The sequence below is a fragment of the Chroicocephalus ridibundus genome, chromosome 3 (genome assembly GCF_963924245.1).
Source record: "Chroicocephalus ridibundus chromosome 3, bChrRid1.1, whole genome shotgun sequence".
Classification (NCBI taxonomy): domain Eukaryota; kingdom Metazoa; phylum Chordata; class Aves; order Charadriiformes; family Laridae; genus Chroicocephalus; species Chroicocephalus ridibundus.
In genome coordinates, this window is record NC_086286.1 from 59302897 (window position 1) to 59318958 (window position 16062).

At 38.7% G+C, this 16062-nt stretch overlaps 1 protein-coding gene across 14 annotated transcripts in view; it reads right to left on the bottom strand.

The window, feature by feature from the left end:
* Window positions 1-16062, bottom strand: part of SYNE1 (spectrin repeat containing nuclear envelope protein 1) — a 308297-nt gene that overhangs the window by 134515 nt on the left and 157720 nt on the right. For all 14 annotated transcript variants that reach the window (XM_063329322.1, XM_063329317.1, XM_063329326.1 and 11 more), the window contains 13 exons: window positions 15703-15867; window positions 14372-14544; window positions 13345-13498; window positions 13061-13204; window positions 10652-10816; window positions 9359-9676; window positions 8443-8598; window positions 7584-7754; window positions 6541-6867; window positions 5083-5235; window positions 3600-3767; window positions 2650-2826; window positions 1670-1816 (listed from right to left, as the gene is read on the bottom strand). In XM_063329322.1, the coding sequence (XP_063185392.1) occupies window positions 1670-1816; window positions 2650-2826; window positions 3600-3767; window positions 5083-5235; window positions 6541-6867; window positions 7584-7754; window positions 8443-8598; window positions 9359-9676; window positions 10652-10816; window positions 13061-13204; window positions 13345-13498; window positions 14372-14544; window positions 15703-15867 (2418 nt within the window). The remainder of the gene's footprint in view (window positions 1-1669; window positions 1817-2649; window positions 2827-3599; window positions 3768-5082; window positions 5236-6540; window positions 6868-7583; window positions 7755-8442; window positions 8599-9358; window positions 9677-10651; window positions 10817-13060; window positions 13205-13344; window positions 13499-14371; window positions 14545-15702; window positions 15868-16062) is intronic.

The following is a 16062-nucleotide window of genomic DNA, read 5'->3' on the forward strand; positions in this document are numbered from 1 at the left end:
AAAAGAAAATGGTGATATTAGTGTTGGCAGGGCAATAACATACCTCCTAGTGTCCCAGGGAGGAGGGGCGAATGACCACCTAACGCAGAGGGCCCAGTGGTGAGTCCTTGTGCGCAAAAAGTTGAACATGACAGCAGTGGGCCCTTGTGGCAACCCCAAATTACTGTATTAGCATCAATGCAGAAAGCAAACTGTGGGAAGCGATTATTCTCCTGTACTTACACTTGTCAGGCTGTCCCTGGTATATTTGTCCCAGTTTCTCTCTTCCCCCATAAAAGAGATATTGGCAGCCTGGTGCAAGCCCAGCAAAGGGCTGGGGGAGAGAATGGGGCTGTAGTCCCTGGCATTTGGGCAGTTCCGAAGGAACTGGATTTGTTCAGCCTGGAGAAGACAAGCTAATTGTGGTCTGACATTACTTAAAATGGTAGGGGTCAGGTAGGGGCAGTACAGAGAAGGCAAAGACAAGCTCTTTGCTGAGGTGAGCAGATAAAGGACTAGTGGGAAAAGTGACAAGTTGCAACTAGGAAATTTCTTCCTAGATATGAGGGAAACTATTTTTCACACTGAGGACAGTTAAGCACTGGAACAGGTCCCTAATCCTCAGGGATGGTCAGGGCCTTCAAAGCACCAAAGGGCTCTGCAACCTCAATCCCCCTCTCCCTGGGTTTGGCCGCCTCTGTTCAGGGACAGCCCTGACTTGGCCCAGCTGGGACCCAGCCAATGGAAAAGTATTCAGAAGCCTTCCCCCTTGCTCAAGAACTGCATGTAAGCTCAGGCCTTCATCCACCTATGGACCTCACCTGAGCTACACTATAGGTGCGTCTGTGCCTGGCTGATCCTCCTGGTTTGGTCTTGCCTTGCTGTCCTGACCTCCTGCCTCCATGTGGCACTGGCCTTGTCCCTGCAGACTTTTCTGGTGATCATCAGGTGGTGGCTGACACCAGGGGAACTCTGGTCTCCTCACCTGTGTGCCGCAGGTCTGCACGTCATTGGGAAGGTGCTGCCCTGCTGGCCCCACTGTCATCCCCTGCTCTCCCCACCCTTGCGGAGCTGCCATCTGTAGTATTTCAAAGTTTTTATTAAGCCACATGGCAGATGAGACAGCCCTGAACTCCAGCATTTTTAGTACCATACCAGTTTAATTTGAAAACAAGGTACAAATCCAATGTAAAATACATTAAGTTACTAAGAATAATCAAGAAGCAAAGAAAACATTCTTAATAGCTAACGTGGACCAGAGGCAGTTCTATGCTCTTAGGCTGAAAAATTGTTTTAAATGCCTGATAACAGACTTCGTGTCCATGGTACTATGAAACCAGGTCTCGTATAGGAATATTAGTAGACAGATGGGCAATTGGACAAGCAGAAAGATGCAACCTCTCTGCTAAACACATCTGTGGAGTATCTGAGCAGGTTTATCTAATTAGACAACTCTTCCTTGGGTAATACATTTCTAAGCATTAAGCAGAGCTTGCAAAAGCCCTGTGTGGTTTTTCACCTACTATTATTTTTTGCTCAAGGTATTTCTTTTGGAGCTGGGAATAAACAACGAGGCTACACAGCCCCCTGAGAAGGTCAGAGAGAGTATCTAATTTCTGTTAATATAAAGCTCTTCTCTGAACTCACCTTACTAAGGATAACTGAGCTTTTTCAAGTGCTGAAATTTTACCTGTTTAACTGCATCTGCCAGACTGAAAGGTGGCCAGGTAGTTGGCTTTAGCTCTGACTGCACTGTAGACAGCCAAGTCTGGCACTGTTGTAGGGTATCCTGATGATTAACGTGCTTCTGGAGTTCATGTTCCAAACTCTGGTACACCTAAAAGAAACATTTTGTAAGGTGCCTGTGTTTTCAAACAGCACTATTGGCTCTCTTCTCCCACCTTGAAAACTGCAGATAAAAGACAATTAACAACATTGTGGTTATTGTAGCCCTTGTACATAAAAGTACGAAGGGATGAAAGCTCCTTAAGCTACCACCGCATCTTGCTAATTTGTGGAGAAGATGGACGATATCTAAGGCATGGCTTCTGGAAAGAAATAATAAAGATGCAAATGAAGAGCACTGTCTCTTATTTCCTTATTCTTGTTCAACATTTTGCCATTTATGTACCTACCTCTACAAATGTTACCAACTGTGAAAACTACTTTGGGGGCTTTTGTTTCATTTGGGGTTTTGTTTTTTTAGACTATGCTGGCTTGATCTCCTAATTGGATTAACAGAATGACCCAGCTAGCCCTTCTTAACTGTATATTCTGGTTTTACTGAGAGACAGTATTTCCTAGCACATAATTAAGACCCATTATGTACATATGCAAACTACTGACACTAAGAGTGCGATTTGCTCCCTAGATTTTGAAGTAGGAATAGTTCTAATTTCTTTGCTGCAGCTGCTCAGAAGCCAGTGTAAAATGAAGATTAAGGTAAGAACTGATAGGCAGCTAGTTTCACTGGCTGCAAGGCAACATTTGGATCACAAGAAATTCAACTATAGCACAGTAATGAAGAAGCACTACATTTGTAACCTGTAGGCTCAATTTAAATGGAAACAGTAGAAAGACTTTTACACCATTTAAAGAAACAGTACTTAGAGAAATAATAATGCTTGTTATTCTTAAATGGCATAAAACCATTTCTGAAACAAGACTTACTCTTTGGGCTGTGCTACATATGGCAGAATAGCTGTCCTTTGTTCCCTGAAGATGGGTTTGTATGTTTTGCTTAAATTTTGCTTGAAGGTGTTCAGTGCATTGATTGATCAAGTAGTCGCCTTTACTCTTAAGGTTGTTCAAACGATCTTCAAATCCTGCAATTTCTTCCATGATAGCCTAAGAAAGAGGCAAAATACCTCTGAAGAAATATTTTAAACTTAACATGCTCTGCATCACAGCTTTTTAAACGAGCTGCTTCTTTTTTCCTTTTTTTTTTTTTCTTTTTTTTTTCTTTTCTTCCTTAAACACACTTTGTCTTCACATTTGGAAAAAAAGTTTTCAGACATCATGTGTTGTTACAGTCAAGCTATTAGACTGTATACTTATTGTAAAATCTTCCTTTGTTGCATGCTCTCCAGGGCTCCACCAACTTCTCCTGTGCCTAGTAATGAGAACTACGTCTGATGCTGAATCATATTCCATAAGCTCTTTCGTTGTAGGCAGTTCTTTTGTTGACTTTGGAGCAGCCAAATTTCAAATTTTTATCTAAGGATGTTACTTAAAGAATAATACATTTTTCACAATGAGTTAAAATATTTCAGTATTCACCCTTGGAATCTCAGTTTCAGGCAGTGGTGGGGAGAGGTTGGATTTGACTTTCTTTTATCTTCTAGAAAGCCGCAGCTAATGATGTAGTGAATGATTATCATTAATTACGACCATAACAATAGCCACAACAAAGCTCTTGTGCAGATGCAGTCTCATCCAAGAAACAACAAGGTAGATTTGTTAACGGCATTAATGGCATTGATGCTTATTTACACACTTAGCAGTAAGAGGAATAACACAGGTGAATGACAAATAACTAGAGCTCTGGAATGAGAGAGACAAACAAAGAAGAAAAATTCTGTTTTACTGGACAAAGGAAGTTTCCCCAATAGCAAACCCACCTTGTGGTTAGCTAGTTGCTGAGTGATTAATTCAAGATTGTTACTCTCCATGAGATCAGGGCTGACCAGCCTGCTGGACATATGTAATAACCATTTCTCCCCTTCTTGCAAATCACTATTGTAGTCCTCGTGTTCTTTTACTCTCACTTCTAAGGTTTCAACGTATGCCTGCCGGTCCACAATAACCAAAATTAAATATTCAGGTAATTACAATAACTGACAGTCCCCCCAAACCAAAAACAATCAAGAACTTGAAAGCATAGTAAGAGAGTTATCTTATAAATTTGTATTCCTGTGAGGGACTCTCACATGATTAGACTGTTAAGGAAGACATCAATGGACTTCCTTGTGTGAATAAACTGTCTGGTACAGAGCAGTATTTTCAGTTCAGGTGAAATATCATACTTTGAAGACTGAGGAAAACACTGAGGATCTCCTTACTTTAAGAAAAGGAACACCGTCAACTTGACATTAAGTACACTTAGAAACAGTCAATGCATGCTCTTTGAGAAGCTGGACATGACCTATCAAATGTTATGGTTGGGTCCCTGCTGCTTATGGCCTTTCCACGTACTTATTGCCTGTGATTGTGGTAGGCAAATTAAGAACGTGCGCACTGAGTTAAAACGTATTCATTCTTTTTAAGAAAGATTTTTCAGAAGTTTCTCTACATTTAAGTCATCAACATTACATCTAATGCAACAGATGTCAGTTTTGTGGTACAAATCAGAGGAATGTCTGTAAAGTGAAAATCAACTTTGAAAAACATAAAATAATCTGCTATTAGCGGATGAATTGGCAATTAAAGGGACTTAGGTCAAACATAAGTACTAACATGGTTTGCAGAGCTTATCCTTGTTAGGAGTACAACCTGTTAAAAGCTTTAGGTATAATCATACTTTAGGATGCACTTAGAAGTTTTAAATCTTTCAAAGTACTATAATACACATGTGGTCTAATGAATCAATGTTAATTAATAATGCCCTTGCTGAATTAAATTATATCCATCTTGCAGTTCATTTTCTACAGTGACTTCCATTCAACAACTAAACTAGATTAAACTGAGATCTAGCAGAAACAAGAGACAAAATGGTATAATCTAAGGGCATGTGTCCCTTCAAGAAATAATGTATTTAGAGATCTATTGAAAGCAATTAAGAAGTAACAAAAGTACAAACTAGTCACTGATCTATTTCCCCTTAGTGCTACGAAGACTTCACCTGCCACACTCAAAATTAATTTCAGCTACTCTTGTTATTTAGGTAGAAGTTCTTTCCATATTCAGGAACCCTACACTAAATAACACCCACCCCACCCCCCGCCCCGCCCCCAAAAATCCAAACCAACCCAAAATAAAATTAAATCTAACTGGCTCATTGTACAGGCTGTGACATGACAGCATGAAAAAAATAGTCAACTTCTTAAAGAGGGGAAAAAATATAGCCAGTTGAAAGAACCTAGAGTTTTCTCCCTGACTTTTTACCTTTGCTGTGCTGCAGAGTTCCTGGTAACTGCTCTGAAGGTCTTGAATGTTGTTCTTGAGAGTCACGTCATTCACCAGATCAAAAAGTGCTTCTCCCTTTTCAATCACTGATTTTATTGAAGGCTCATGGGACAGAACAGTCTGCTGTATGGACTATAATGCAAGCAAGAATTAAAAGATACATATTGCACTAACTTCCCTTTGATCTGAAAAAACACAGCCCTCTATCATGGTATATATGGTCCTTTCCAGATGAGATGAGCCTTGCTACCAGTACAGGACTATGTTTCTCACCCGTGCCCTGAGATAACTTTGCAGGCATCTAAGAGCAATTGCTCCTTTTGTGAGTGGCTAGTAGCACAGCTGATAATCTGGAGCTGGTGAAGGAGAGGGAGTTTATATGTGTGAACGGGCAAGTTCTAGGGATAAAACTTGCTCAGAGGAACAAATTCTGCAAATAAGTGGGAAAATATCACCAAAGCCATCCTCTTAATGAGACAGTACGCAGACAAGTGCCTAAGACTGTACCCTCAGAAAGTTTGCAATCCGATCTGTTATGCCATTGTGCCACTGGCTCAGACAGCATGGCACATGCCAGAATCTATCAAATGACAGTGAGGTACCAGGTCCCCAAACACGCAGAAAGCAAGCACACAGCTATGATGTATGACTTTGAGTACTGAAGCCAGAGAGGGGTAGTAGGCGGTTTCGGAGAGAAAGTCTTCATGCTGTGCAGCATTGCTCAGCAATAGCCAAAACATTGGTTTGTTAGCAACGCTGTTTTAGCCACAAATGTAAAGCACACCACTATACGGGCTGCTGTGAGGAGAGTCAGCTCCATCCCAGCCAGACATCTTATGATACATCTGTAATCCTGGAGGGGGTATTTTGCAAAAACATCATTAAGAGAAGCAATGGGCTTTGTTGTCAATTTTTTCTACTCTTTTTTACAACTGGAAGACAACCCAATACATTTCATTAAAATCCTAACTAAAAAGCAGAGGAAGCCATAGCAGCTGACTGGCTTAGATGTCAGTTGAGCTGGGATGTTCAGATTTAACCAGAAAGCTGATTAAGCTAATGTAAACAGAGGCAATGTCTGCAGTGATGACAGACCAACTGAATTCTATCCTTGCTTAAATACCAGTTAAATCCATTGGTATCCATGGAATTACTCATATATGTACTCATAAAAGAATTTCACGCTATAACAGGAAATTTTCATATGTGGAAGCCTTGAAGGCATTCACATTTCAAATCCAGGTGCTCACTCTGGTTCATAGATGCAGGTATCATGCATCTTTTCACTTTGATGCTGATTTGGACATACAGATCAGAGTTATCTCATCCATTATTGAGGAAACTTGAACACTTAAACAGACACCTGGATCAGAGGATTTATTGCGAGTCATTAGGTCAAAATCGATTTGACAGTACAATGATACAACCCTTTTTTACCTTGTATTTGGACAACTGGGCCTTCTTCTCATAAAGTTCGCTCTTTGGCTCCGCTGGAGCATGTAATATGGCTTGGTATTCCATGACCCACTGAGTCTGTGCCTTGTACTTGTCTGAGAACTCCTTTGCCAGCTGAAGGCATTTCTCTGAAGTCATGTGCTCTTTCCTGATGGAGCCAGCCAGCTCTTCAAGCTGTTCCACATGGTCCCCAATTTCTTTTCTTAACTGGCCAACTTCATTTTCTTCCATGTACTTTATAGCTCGCTCCCCCTTCTCACGGGCAGATTTCAGTAAACTATGGCCTATGTCCATGTCACTCAATAGCAACTGTGAAGGAAGTGTTGGTTATCAAAAAATGTATGCAAATGTATGCCTTTTCCTTTTTTTTTTTCTTTTCTTATTCATTGTAGTTCTATTATCAGTGAGAGGCTGACTAATTTTCTTTTTTTTTTTTTTAAATTTTGCTAAGGAATCAGAAGGAATTGCTAGGGAAATTGAATGTACTTTTCATTAGGAAATTGCAAAGATAAACGCAGAAACCGGGGGCTATCAGGAGAGGATTTGTACTCCAAATTCTGGAATAGATAAAAGTTTTCCCTTAGCATATTATGTTTAAGCTGCAGAACATCTGAAAAACTCATCTACAACTCTGAGATGAAACATGAGTTCTACTACTGAGTTATTTCAATGAGGAGAAATAGGAAGCACTTCTTGCCACAGTACATACTGGTATAAAATATACTTGACAGTTCGCCTTTTAAGGGGAATTTATTTTAAGTTTTAACATGAAAAAAAATACATACAAACATGTCTTATGGAAGGAGAGGATTATATTATTTAGGACTATTCATAACCTCAACAACCAAACTGTGATCTAACGTGTATATGACATGAGAACAGGAAGTTTATACTGGGTGGTCTTTATCCTGTTAGCTTCTCTGGGCAAGGTGAAGTCAGAACTTTAAGTAGGTGTTAAGATGCTTGTTAAAATATAGCCTCTTTTTGGTGGACAGAAACAAAAATTGCATTCAAGAAAGCTGTACCTCTAGTTTTTGCACTTTTTTCTCCATTGCTGTTTTGTCAACCACGTCAAACTTGGTGATCACGTTTCTGAAGTTCTTGTTGGTAGCTCCGTACCAATTTGTGTAAGCGCTAAAAGCCAATTCTGACTCCTCCATACAGCGTATTTCTTCTTCCAGAAACTTTATTTGCTCCTTCAAACAAACATGGAGGGTAAGGGGAGAAAATAAGAACCATCCAGATGTTTATCATTGCTATTGGCTAAAGATAGGAATAAATTGCTGTTTATTAAGACCTGATATACTAAGATTAAACATACAGGTTTTGATTACTTTCATATCTAGTGGATAATTCTCACTGGGCTCTTGTCAGGGTGTACATATAGCAATCACTAACATTAAAACTAGAGTTAATGCTAAACACTGAAAAGGTACTTGTATTTTGAAATTTAAATTGTGACTTGTGATTACGGTACTATGAGACACTTACTACTTAAAGTGACCTGAAAACTGTACCTTATAAATTCAAATTTTCCCTGTACCTATGTGTTTCAGTGAAAACCTGCAAACACTTCTCTAGAGGTTGTTCAGCATTCAAACATACCGAGTTCTGAATTTCTTCCCTGAAACTGACAAAAAAAAGACGGTAACATCTGATTAATACTGAATATTTTTGAAAGGGCATTTTCCTGATTATGGTTCTCTAATACCAATCAAAATCCACATGTGTGTGTGTATATATATGAATATATACGTGAATATTATATTATTGAGCCTGGAGTAATGAATAAACTCTGATAAAGTCTAATTTAGAAAGCCTGTTTATATTTGCTTCTTAACTGACAGTTTATGATGTTGTAATGAATTAATTTTCATTACTTACCAAGACATGAAGAAGAAGAGTTTGGTAGCGAGATGTCAGCTGTGTAGCCTGGCTTCCCATTGTACTTGCAGTGAGACTTTCCTCTAGTATTTGCTGAGCCAGTACCCCAACTTCCTCGACGTCATCTTTGTAGATTGTAATTTCTTCATGCCACTTCTGTGACAAAGACATTATTCAGCTTATATGACTGATTCAAGTATCTTAAACACAACGGGAATTTATTTGTAACTGTCATGAAATCATTGAAAAGGAAAACAAAGACATGGTTGTAAACATGGATTTACAACAGGAAAATGAAACAGAATCTGTTGAAGCTTAACATAACAAATATGCTGGAAGTTTTATCATACCATATGGACTGCATTTCATTACAATAGATTCAATACTTCCCCCCCCACCCCCCCCAAATAATAGATAGAAATGCAGCCTGGACTTCTTATAGAATTTGCCTGAAGTTTTAAAGGTGACTGTAAAGCATAACCTAGAATCTCTTCAAATCTGCTTCCTGTGGTTATTCAGACCCATGTATTCTCTTTGCAGTGACTAAAGGAGTATCATTACATCAACACAGCAGAGACTTCACAACACAGTTGGTCACCTTTTAGTCCTGTTACAACAGTAACACTTTTCTACTCCAGGACCAATCTTTGTCCTCAGTTATGCCTTCATATACCACAGAGCATACGAATTCCAGATCTCCCTACGAGATTTGAAGATTGGCATAGCCATACCCTTACCAATAAAATGGGAGGAACCTGGACCTAGAAGGCACAAAGCCCTCTTGGATCCGTCACTCTATGCATCACCTCAGAATAAATTCCAACGCTTCCTGTCATTTTCACAGTGCAACCAGGAATTGATGTGAAAAACCTCGCAGAGTATTTTGCTTAAGGAATGGCTTAACTATATTCTTTACCTTCATTTGTTGAAGCTGCACTTCCTTTGTTGCTCTACCAGACTGCCTCCCAGTCCTGATAGCAACTTTCTCCTCCAGACCTGTTAGCCAGCCATTAACCTTCTGAAATTTTTTCTCCATTAACCGCAGTCTGCTCACAGTGGCATTTAATTGGCTTCTTGCTTCAGAAAGTCTGTGCTGATAAACTTGCCAATCCTGCCGTAAGGATTCCAGGGCTCGGTCTTCTATCTGGGGAATGCCCCAGGGAATCACCTCCTCTCTGGCATGGACAGCAGCATTCAGTAATGCTTGTCCTTCTGCACAGTGGACCTGCAGCTCCTGTAAAGGCAGAGTTATGGACACATACCCTACATTAACAGCTTTCATTCACACATGGCAAACAACGCCCCGGTTCTACCTAACACAAAAGCAGTTACCTCACATTGTCTAGATATTCCCTTTAGTTGTCTATGGTTGAAGACATATTACGCTATCTCTAAGATCACCTATAACACCATGCTCACTTACAAAGCAAACCAAATATCACTATTATCAACAAGTGAATTATAGAAAATTGACAAAGCATGCATTAATTTCTTTCCCCTCCTGCTAAGTTTATCATCAGTTCTGAAACATTAGGTGCCTGAACTGGCACAGGATGGATGCAATCCATTCAGCACAAGCTTAAATTCAAAACATTCCAGCTATGGAAAGCAGACTGTACAACTGGTTTCAAAATTGAATTTGTTTAAAAACAAGGAACAAAGTGAGGCTTCAATCTTTTAAAATAAATAAACATTTATTTTTACATATGTTTGAGACATCATTCCAAAATAATTCTTGATACCCTTTTCTGGACACTTGTGGCATTTTAATGCTTAATAGAACTTGATTAGAAAGCATCTGGTTAGAGAACATAACCAGGAAATTATCTTAACAAATTATAGTTGTGTGTTGTCTTAGTTTATATTTGAAATATATATTTAGATTTTCAAAATGGACTCAGATTTTGTAAAGTAAACTATAATAACAAGACAGATATGCGGAGTCCCTGATAACACAAAGACCTTCTCAGTGTCCTGAATAAAGTACTAAATATTTCATAACTCAAGTACAGACCTTTTGCTAATGCAGCAACAGGTATGAAAATTTTTTAAGCCAGCTTAACATCATATCTGGGAAATTACTGAAGTACTATAAATTCACCCTTCATTGTCACTTAAGTGACTGAGTAACAGTCTTTCTGTTATTTTACCAGTAGGATTTTTTTTTTAATTTTTTTTTTTTTTTTTTAGACTGTCACACATTACGTACTTGTAAGTCTCGGAGTGTTGCCTCCTGCTTCTGGGCATCACCATCAAGATGCGATAAACAGTCAAGTTTTTCCTGTTCCTTCTCCAGCCATACTTCAAAGGTCTTCAGATTTCTTTGGTAGTCTTGATGTAAGTTAAGCAGTCCTTCAGCTTTTATTACTGCCTCCTGTGTGTTAAAATATTTGCTTACATGTATCTATATCTTACTGTATCATCAAACCAAGAAAACATAAAATCCAGACTTTCATCAAGGTGAAAAGTTTGTATCTGATGCTGAACGTTCCTAGAATTCAAGAGTACTTGGATTCTGAGGATGATCTGATCAATAAAGAGAGGGCAAATGTGGGGATAAAGATACTTATCCTAAAAGATCCTTCGTATAAGTTTGTGACTTCTGGGATTTGAAGTTTTGATCTGGGATCACTTAAATAACACCTTAGTGTCCAATAACAAAAGACCTTCTTAATTTTTATACCAATTTAAATTCACTTTACTGAAGTGATTAATAAGAGTATGAGTTTAGAAATTGCATATTTTTTTGCCAATGGAATAATAGTCTTCTATTAAGAGTATCTAATATCTTTAGGTTTGAAGACTACCCAAGTCCTTTGCGAGCAGTTCCTTCAGAGCACAGTGTGAAACAGGCTGCAAGTCTTCTGTGTGTGTGGACGAGCAACTTAAAATAATTTCACAACCATAATTCAACATTAAAATATTACCATATCTGGGGTACAGCAGGAAAGGTGTCATATATTAGCGCTAGGCTAGTCTTTCTAAGCACAAGAAAAGTATACTACACGGAATGCACATCTTCTAAGAAATGCTGGGAAGGGGGAATCAAGTTTGGATGGAAGCAAGACAGGCTGCATGCCAGGGCAGCAGGCTACGTAAGAAGAAAAACACTTTCATAAACAGCAGCCATGAAACCTACTGTCTGCTTTACCTATTCCTAACAAGTCTGAGTAGTGGGAGGAAGGAAGAAAAAAGGAATGTTATCAATCTTTTACAAGGCCTGTCCATGCCCAGTAGTAGGAAGAGGGAAAGAGAGACTAGTTCTCTTGCCTCTTGAGAGTGGCTGCAGGGAATTACAGGTCTTGGTCTGCTCAGGCTTGGGCCACAAACTCTTAGGGAAGCTTGTCAGGTTTCCCATCTGGCCAAAGGATTATTAAAGGATTTGACCATTCTTTATTTTGACATTATTTGTTTTGAACTTTGAATTTTTTTCTAAGGGTTGAATATACTCTTGACACTTATCATCACCACCGTTGGGAGTGAGGAAGACCAAAGTTATCTGGGGTATTAGATGGGAAGAGAAAGAAGGGATGCTTCTTGCTACATGAGGAGAGGTACGGAGCTCTTGCCTCTGAACTACCATCCATTTCTGTTTGCTCCCATGCTGTTGTTCAAGCTAAGCAAATACAGGCAACCTGTATAGCTTTGTGCAAGAGAAAAAGGTAAAGGATAGAGGATGCCCCATGCTAAAAGGAATACTAGGTAATCACTAGTACTTCCCAGGATTTACTCATTTCTCTGGCAAACCTGAGTGAGTACATTCACAGAAGGTCCAAAGAAAGACTGCATTGCATTCTTTGCAGTTGTGGAAGAGAGTACCACAAAAGAGCAAATCATTTATGTGTTTGAAAAATTGAATTTTGGCCCTTTCCACAGGACAAAGACATCACTGAGACATCAAAATTCAATTTTACTCCACTGCTGCATGAAGAAAAGCTGCCTTTCTGAGCATATATTATGCATTATTTAATTACTACAAAAGAATTTGGGTTAACTGGAGATATCACCTAGCTTTAGATGTATCACCAGGTCTTTTATTTCTTCTTTATCTTATATCTTACATTAAAACCCATCTTCCTCTTTATCTGTCTATGCCCTAATCTTTTCCAGATCTATGATATAAACACTTATCAGTAAATGTAGTACTTATGATGGGTCTTTTGATGTTAGAGTCAGCTTACTTGTTAATAGGGTTTGTGTTCAATAGTAAGCTTCTACAGTTGTCCACAATTGTGAATTACCTGATTAACTGGTTGCATTTATTGCAAAACATACATTTATGCAAATCACAGATTCAGAGATGCTCCCAACTTTTCAGTCACAATGGGTAAAATATTTTCTGTGCTCAAGTCAATGAGACTTTTAACATGGAATTCCTCAGACTATTTGCCTGATGATTTATTAAGATTTTTAGAACCTTTCTGAAAAGACCTGAAGCTCAGTGGTACAGGAAGACAGATCGATAAATCACCCTAATAAATTGCTGTTACATTAAATTTCAGCTGTACCCAAACTTTTACTCCTCATTTAACTGTAAAATAAATGAGCAATGAAAGGACTTTATCTTTTTCCTTGTTGCCAACAAAACAGAAGGGAGTGGTATTGGGAAAAACTGTACCCTCGTTCTGTCTTTGAGGAACTTATACCGCTCCTGAAGGTCCTGGAGTTCAAGCTGAGTGACATAATGTTCAGCCATCCCACTTCCTTTCACTTCAATTGTCTCCAACAGGCTGCTGTGACTCAACACCTCTTCACTGAGTAGCTGCAAAACAGAAAAAGAACACGTTTATGAATGGGCAGCATTAAAACAAGACCACAGATTAATCTTGTAGTTATTCAGCCTTTCTTGTTGCTTATAAGGTGATGTAGTTTTGTTGCTGTTTTTTTGTAAAGCAAACACACCTTTGCTTTGCTGAGGGCAGCTGTTTTTTCCCTCAGTTCAGCATATTGCCTTTCAGAAGCATTCATACTTGCTTCTACTTTATCCATCCAGCTGGAAAACTGACGAACATCATCCTGGTAACTTGTCCATTTGGAGAGAGCTCCTTCCAGTTGACTGTAATTTAAAAAATATATATTTGTTGTGATAGTGGAGGTTGTAATGCTATTTAAGGAGAGAGATATAGTCATATACAGTTATTCTAGACTATATTTATAAGAAAGACGTATCACAAGCTAAGCAGTCTGAGACAGAGCTGTTAAAACCCTACAGGTTTTACCAAGGAACACAGTTTGGCTGATAAAAAGAAATCAAGCTTTCCAAACTTGGAATAGTAAGGAGGACTGTAAGTTACGCAGCTAGCTGATGTGTTCTAGCTTTAGTAAATAAAATGCAACTGAAAGTATAAGATCAAGAATGAGAAATTTTTTGGCCCTTTGCATACATTCAAAAGTTGCTGGATTCTAATGTTTAATTACCTTTGTTGTTTTAAATTGAAATATTTGCAACTAGTGATGCTCCGCCAAAGACGACTATGTTTTTTTCCCTTGTATTTCTTTATTCTGTCACTTTGAGAATCACTATTGACACTGTAATTACAGTACCTCCTTATGAAATGCTAACAAGTGGAAAATGAGGCAGGATCTATACAGAGCAACCATTAATGCCTGTAACAAGATCTTCCCATTTCTGAGAACAATTCAAGGCATCATGCGCAACTCAAAGTAAAATTTACATCAAGGTTATGAACATGGAATCCACTTTTAAGAGTATACTGACAATAAGCGTTAACAAAGCTTAGATCCGTCACAGTTTCCTCCCCTTTTTCTTCTTCAAATGAACATGTCACTTAAGGCCTCTGGAACTGCAATGTTAGGCAAATGCAGTCATTTTATATGAATTTGACTCTTGTAATAATACAACGCTGGGAAGTAACTTTTCAAGAATTTTGACAGCTAAGCATCATTCTGCACCTCATACCCTTTTTACCTCTTGCACTGGATACAAGCAGACAGAAGGGAAGCCCAGTTGTCCTTCAGGGTTTGCAACTGCCGTTCAATCACTGGTAGTCCCTCCAGAGAAGTATTTTGCAGAACAGATTCTCCTCTTGTCAGAACCATTTTCATTTGGATTTCTTTTTCTTGTTTCACTGCTAGCAATGCCTAAAAAGCAAGTGGATATTATTCTACTTTTATCATTTACTGGGCATGAATATACAAACTGGCTTTACTGGAAAATAAGCTGATCAAATTTAGCAGCTTGTACAAACAATCAATTGGAAGAGGAACAGTGGAGTTCACAGCCGGGCTTCACAAGGAAAACGTGACTTTCAAAGGGTAGGTCTAGGCCATTAAAAAAAATATTAGGTGACAGGGAAGTTTTCACAGAATTTGTGCAGGTACTCACAGTGTATTGGAGAAGGTACTGTTGGGTGGAAAAGCTGACATTCCAAAGGGAATGTCATGTGAATGTAAAACAGAAGGATTCATTCATAGAGAAAACAAGTTGTGATGACAAAGCTCTTCTACAGGGCTGAAATACAGTTCTACAACTCCAAGATCTCTTTGCAACACAAAGGTACCAACACATAAACTCAGTAGACTATCATCAGCAACGTCAGCTTAGAGACTTCAGCTCCTGGAGCTGTGCAGTTGCAAACTAACAGCTTCTAACATCACACAAAATCATGAAAAGCCTGAAAGCATAAACCTGAAGGACTCAGCAAACAAAAGGTGAAACATCTTTTTAGTATTTTGCCCCAATCAGTTGGTATTTGATGTATCCTTACAATTCTGAGGACTTGTCCATATTTTGGCTCAAAATTTGAGACATCAATAATATGAAAAATATTGTTTTCTGAGCACTGCTATTCAACATCTTTTGTGCAGTGATATCAATAGATACTATTTTCTTAAGTGCAGTCACCATTTTTAAAGCAAACAGTTATGGGAAAGTCTGTTCTGAAACATTCATATCACCCGTAAGATCTAGGAAATTATATATTAAACTAACAGAAATGAATATCCTACTTCTTTCATTAAACCTTCAGCAGCCACCCAACATCTTTTGAGTTTTTTTAAGAATTTGCATCTATGCAGTTTTTCATGTCCTAAAGGTCCCTATATCTTTCTTAGAGAAAACTTCTAATAATGAGCTCTTTCCTCTATAAAAAGAGGGGGTTTTTGAGTAAATTGAAAAATCAGTGTCTGAATGACAACAGTCACTACACTAATATGCAACAATTAATGTAAAGTATCCTATATTTGCAATCTTCTTACAGATCTAAAAAGAGCAGGTTTTGGAGTCTATTGTTTCCATACCTCTAGCTTTAACATCCGGCTGTCCAGAACACTCTTGTCTGCAGTGGGATGACAATAGGAATCCAGCATGTGAACTGCATCAGCCACCCAATCTTGGAGGTCCTTGACACTGTGCGAGAACTGCTGGTGCTCTGCTACAACCCTATCCATTCTGGAAACTTTCTCCTGCAATTCATACAGCAATTAGCACCAGGAGCTATTCAAAGGACTGCTTATTCCCCATACCTACTTAGGGACTTTAGAAGGAGTTTCATAAACTATAGTCAGAAATTGTCCTCGTGCGTTGATAATTACAAGTACACTTACTTGAGCATGGAATGAATTTTGCATACATACACACACACACAAACAAGTTGCCAA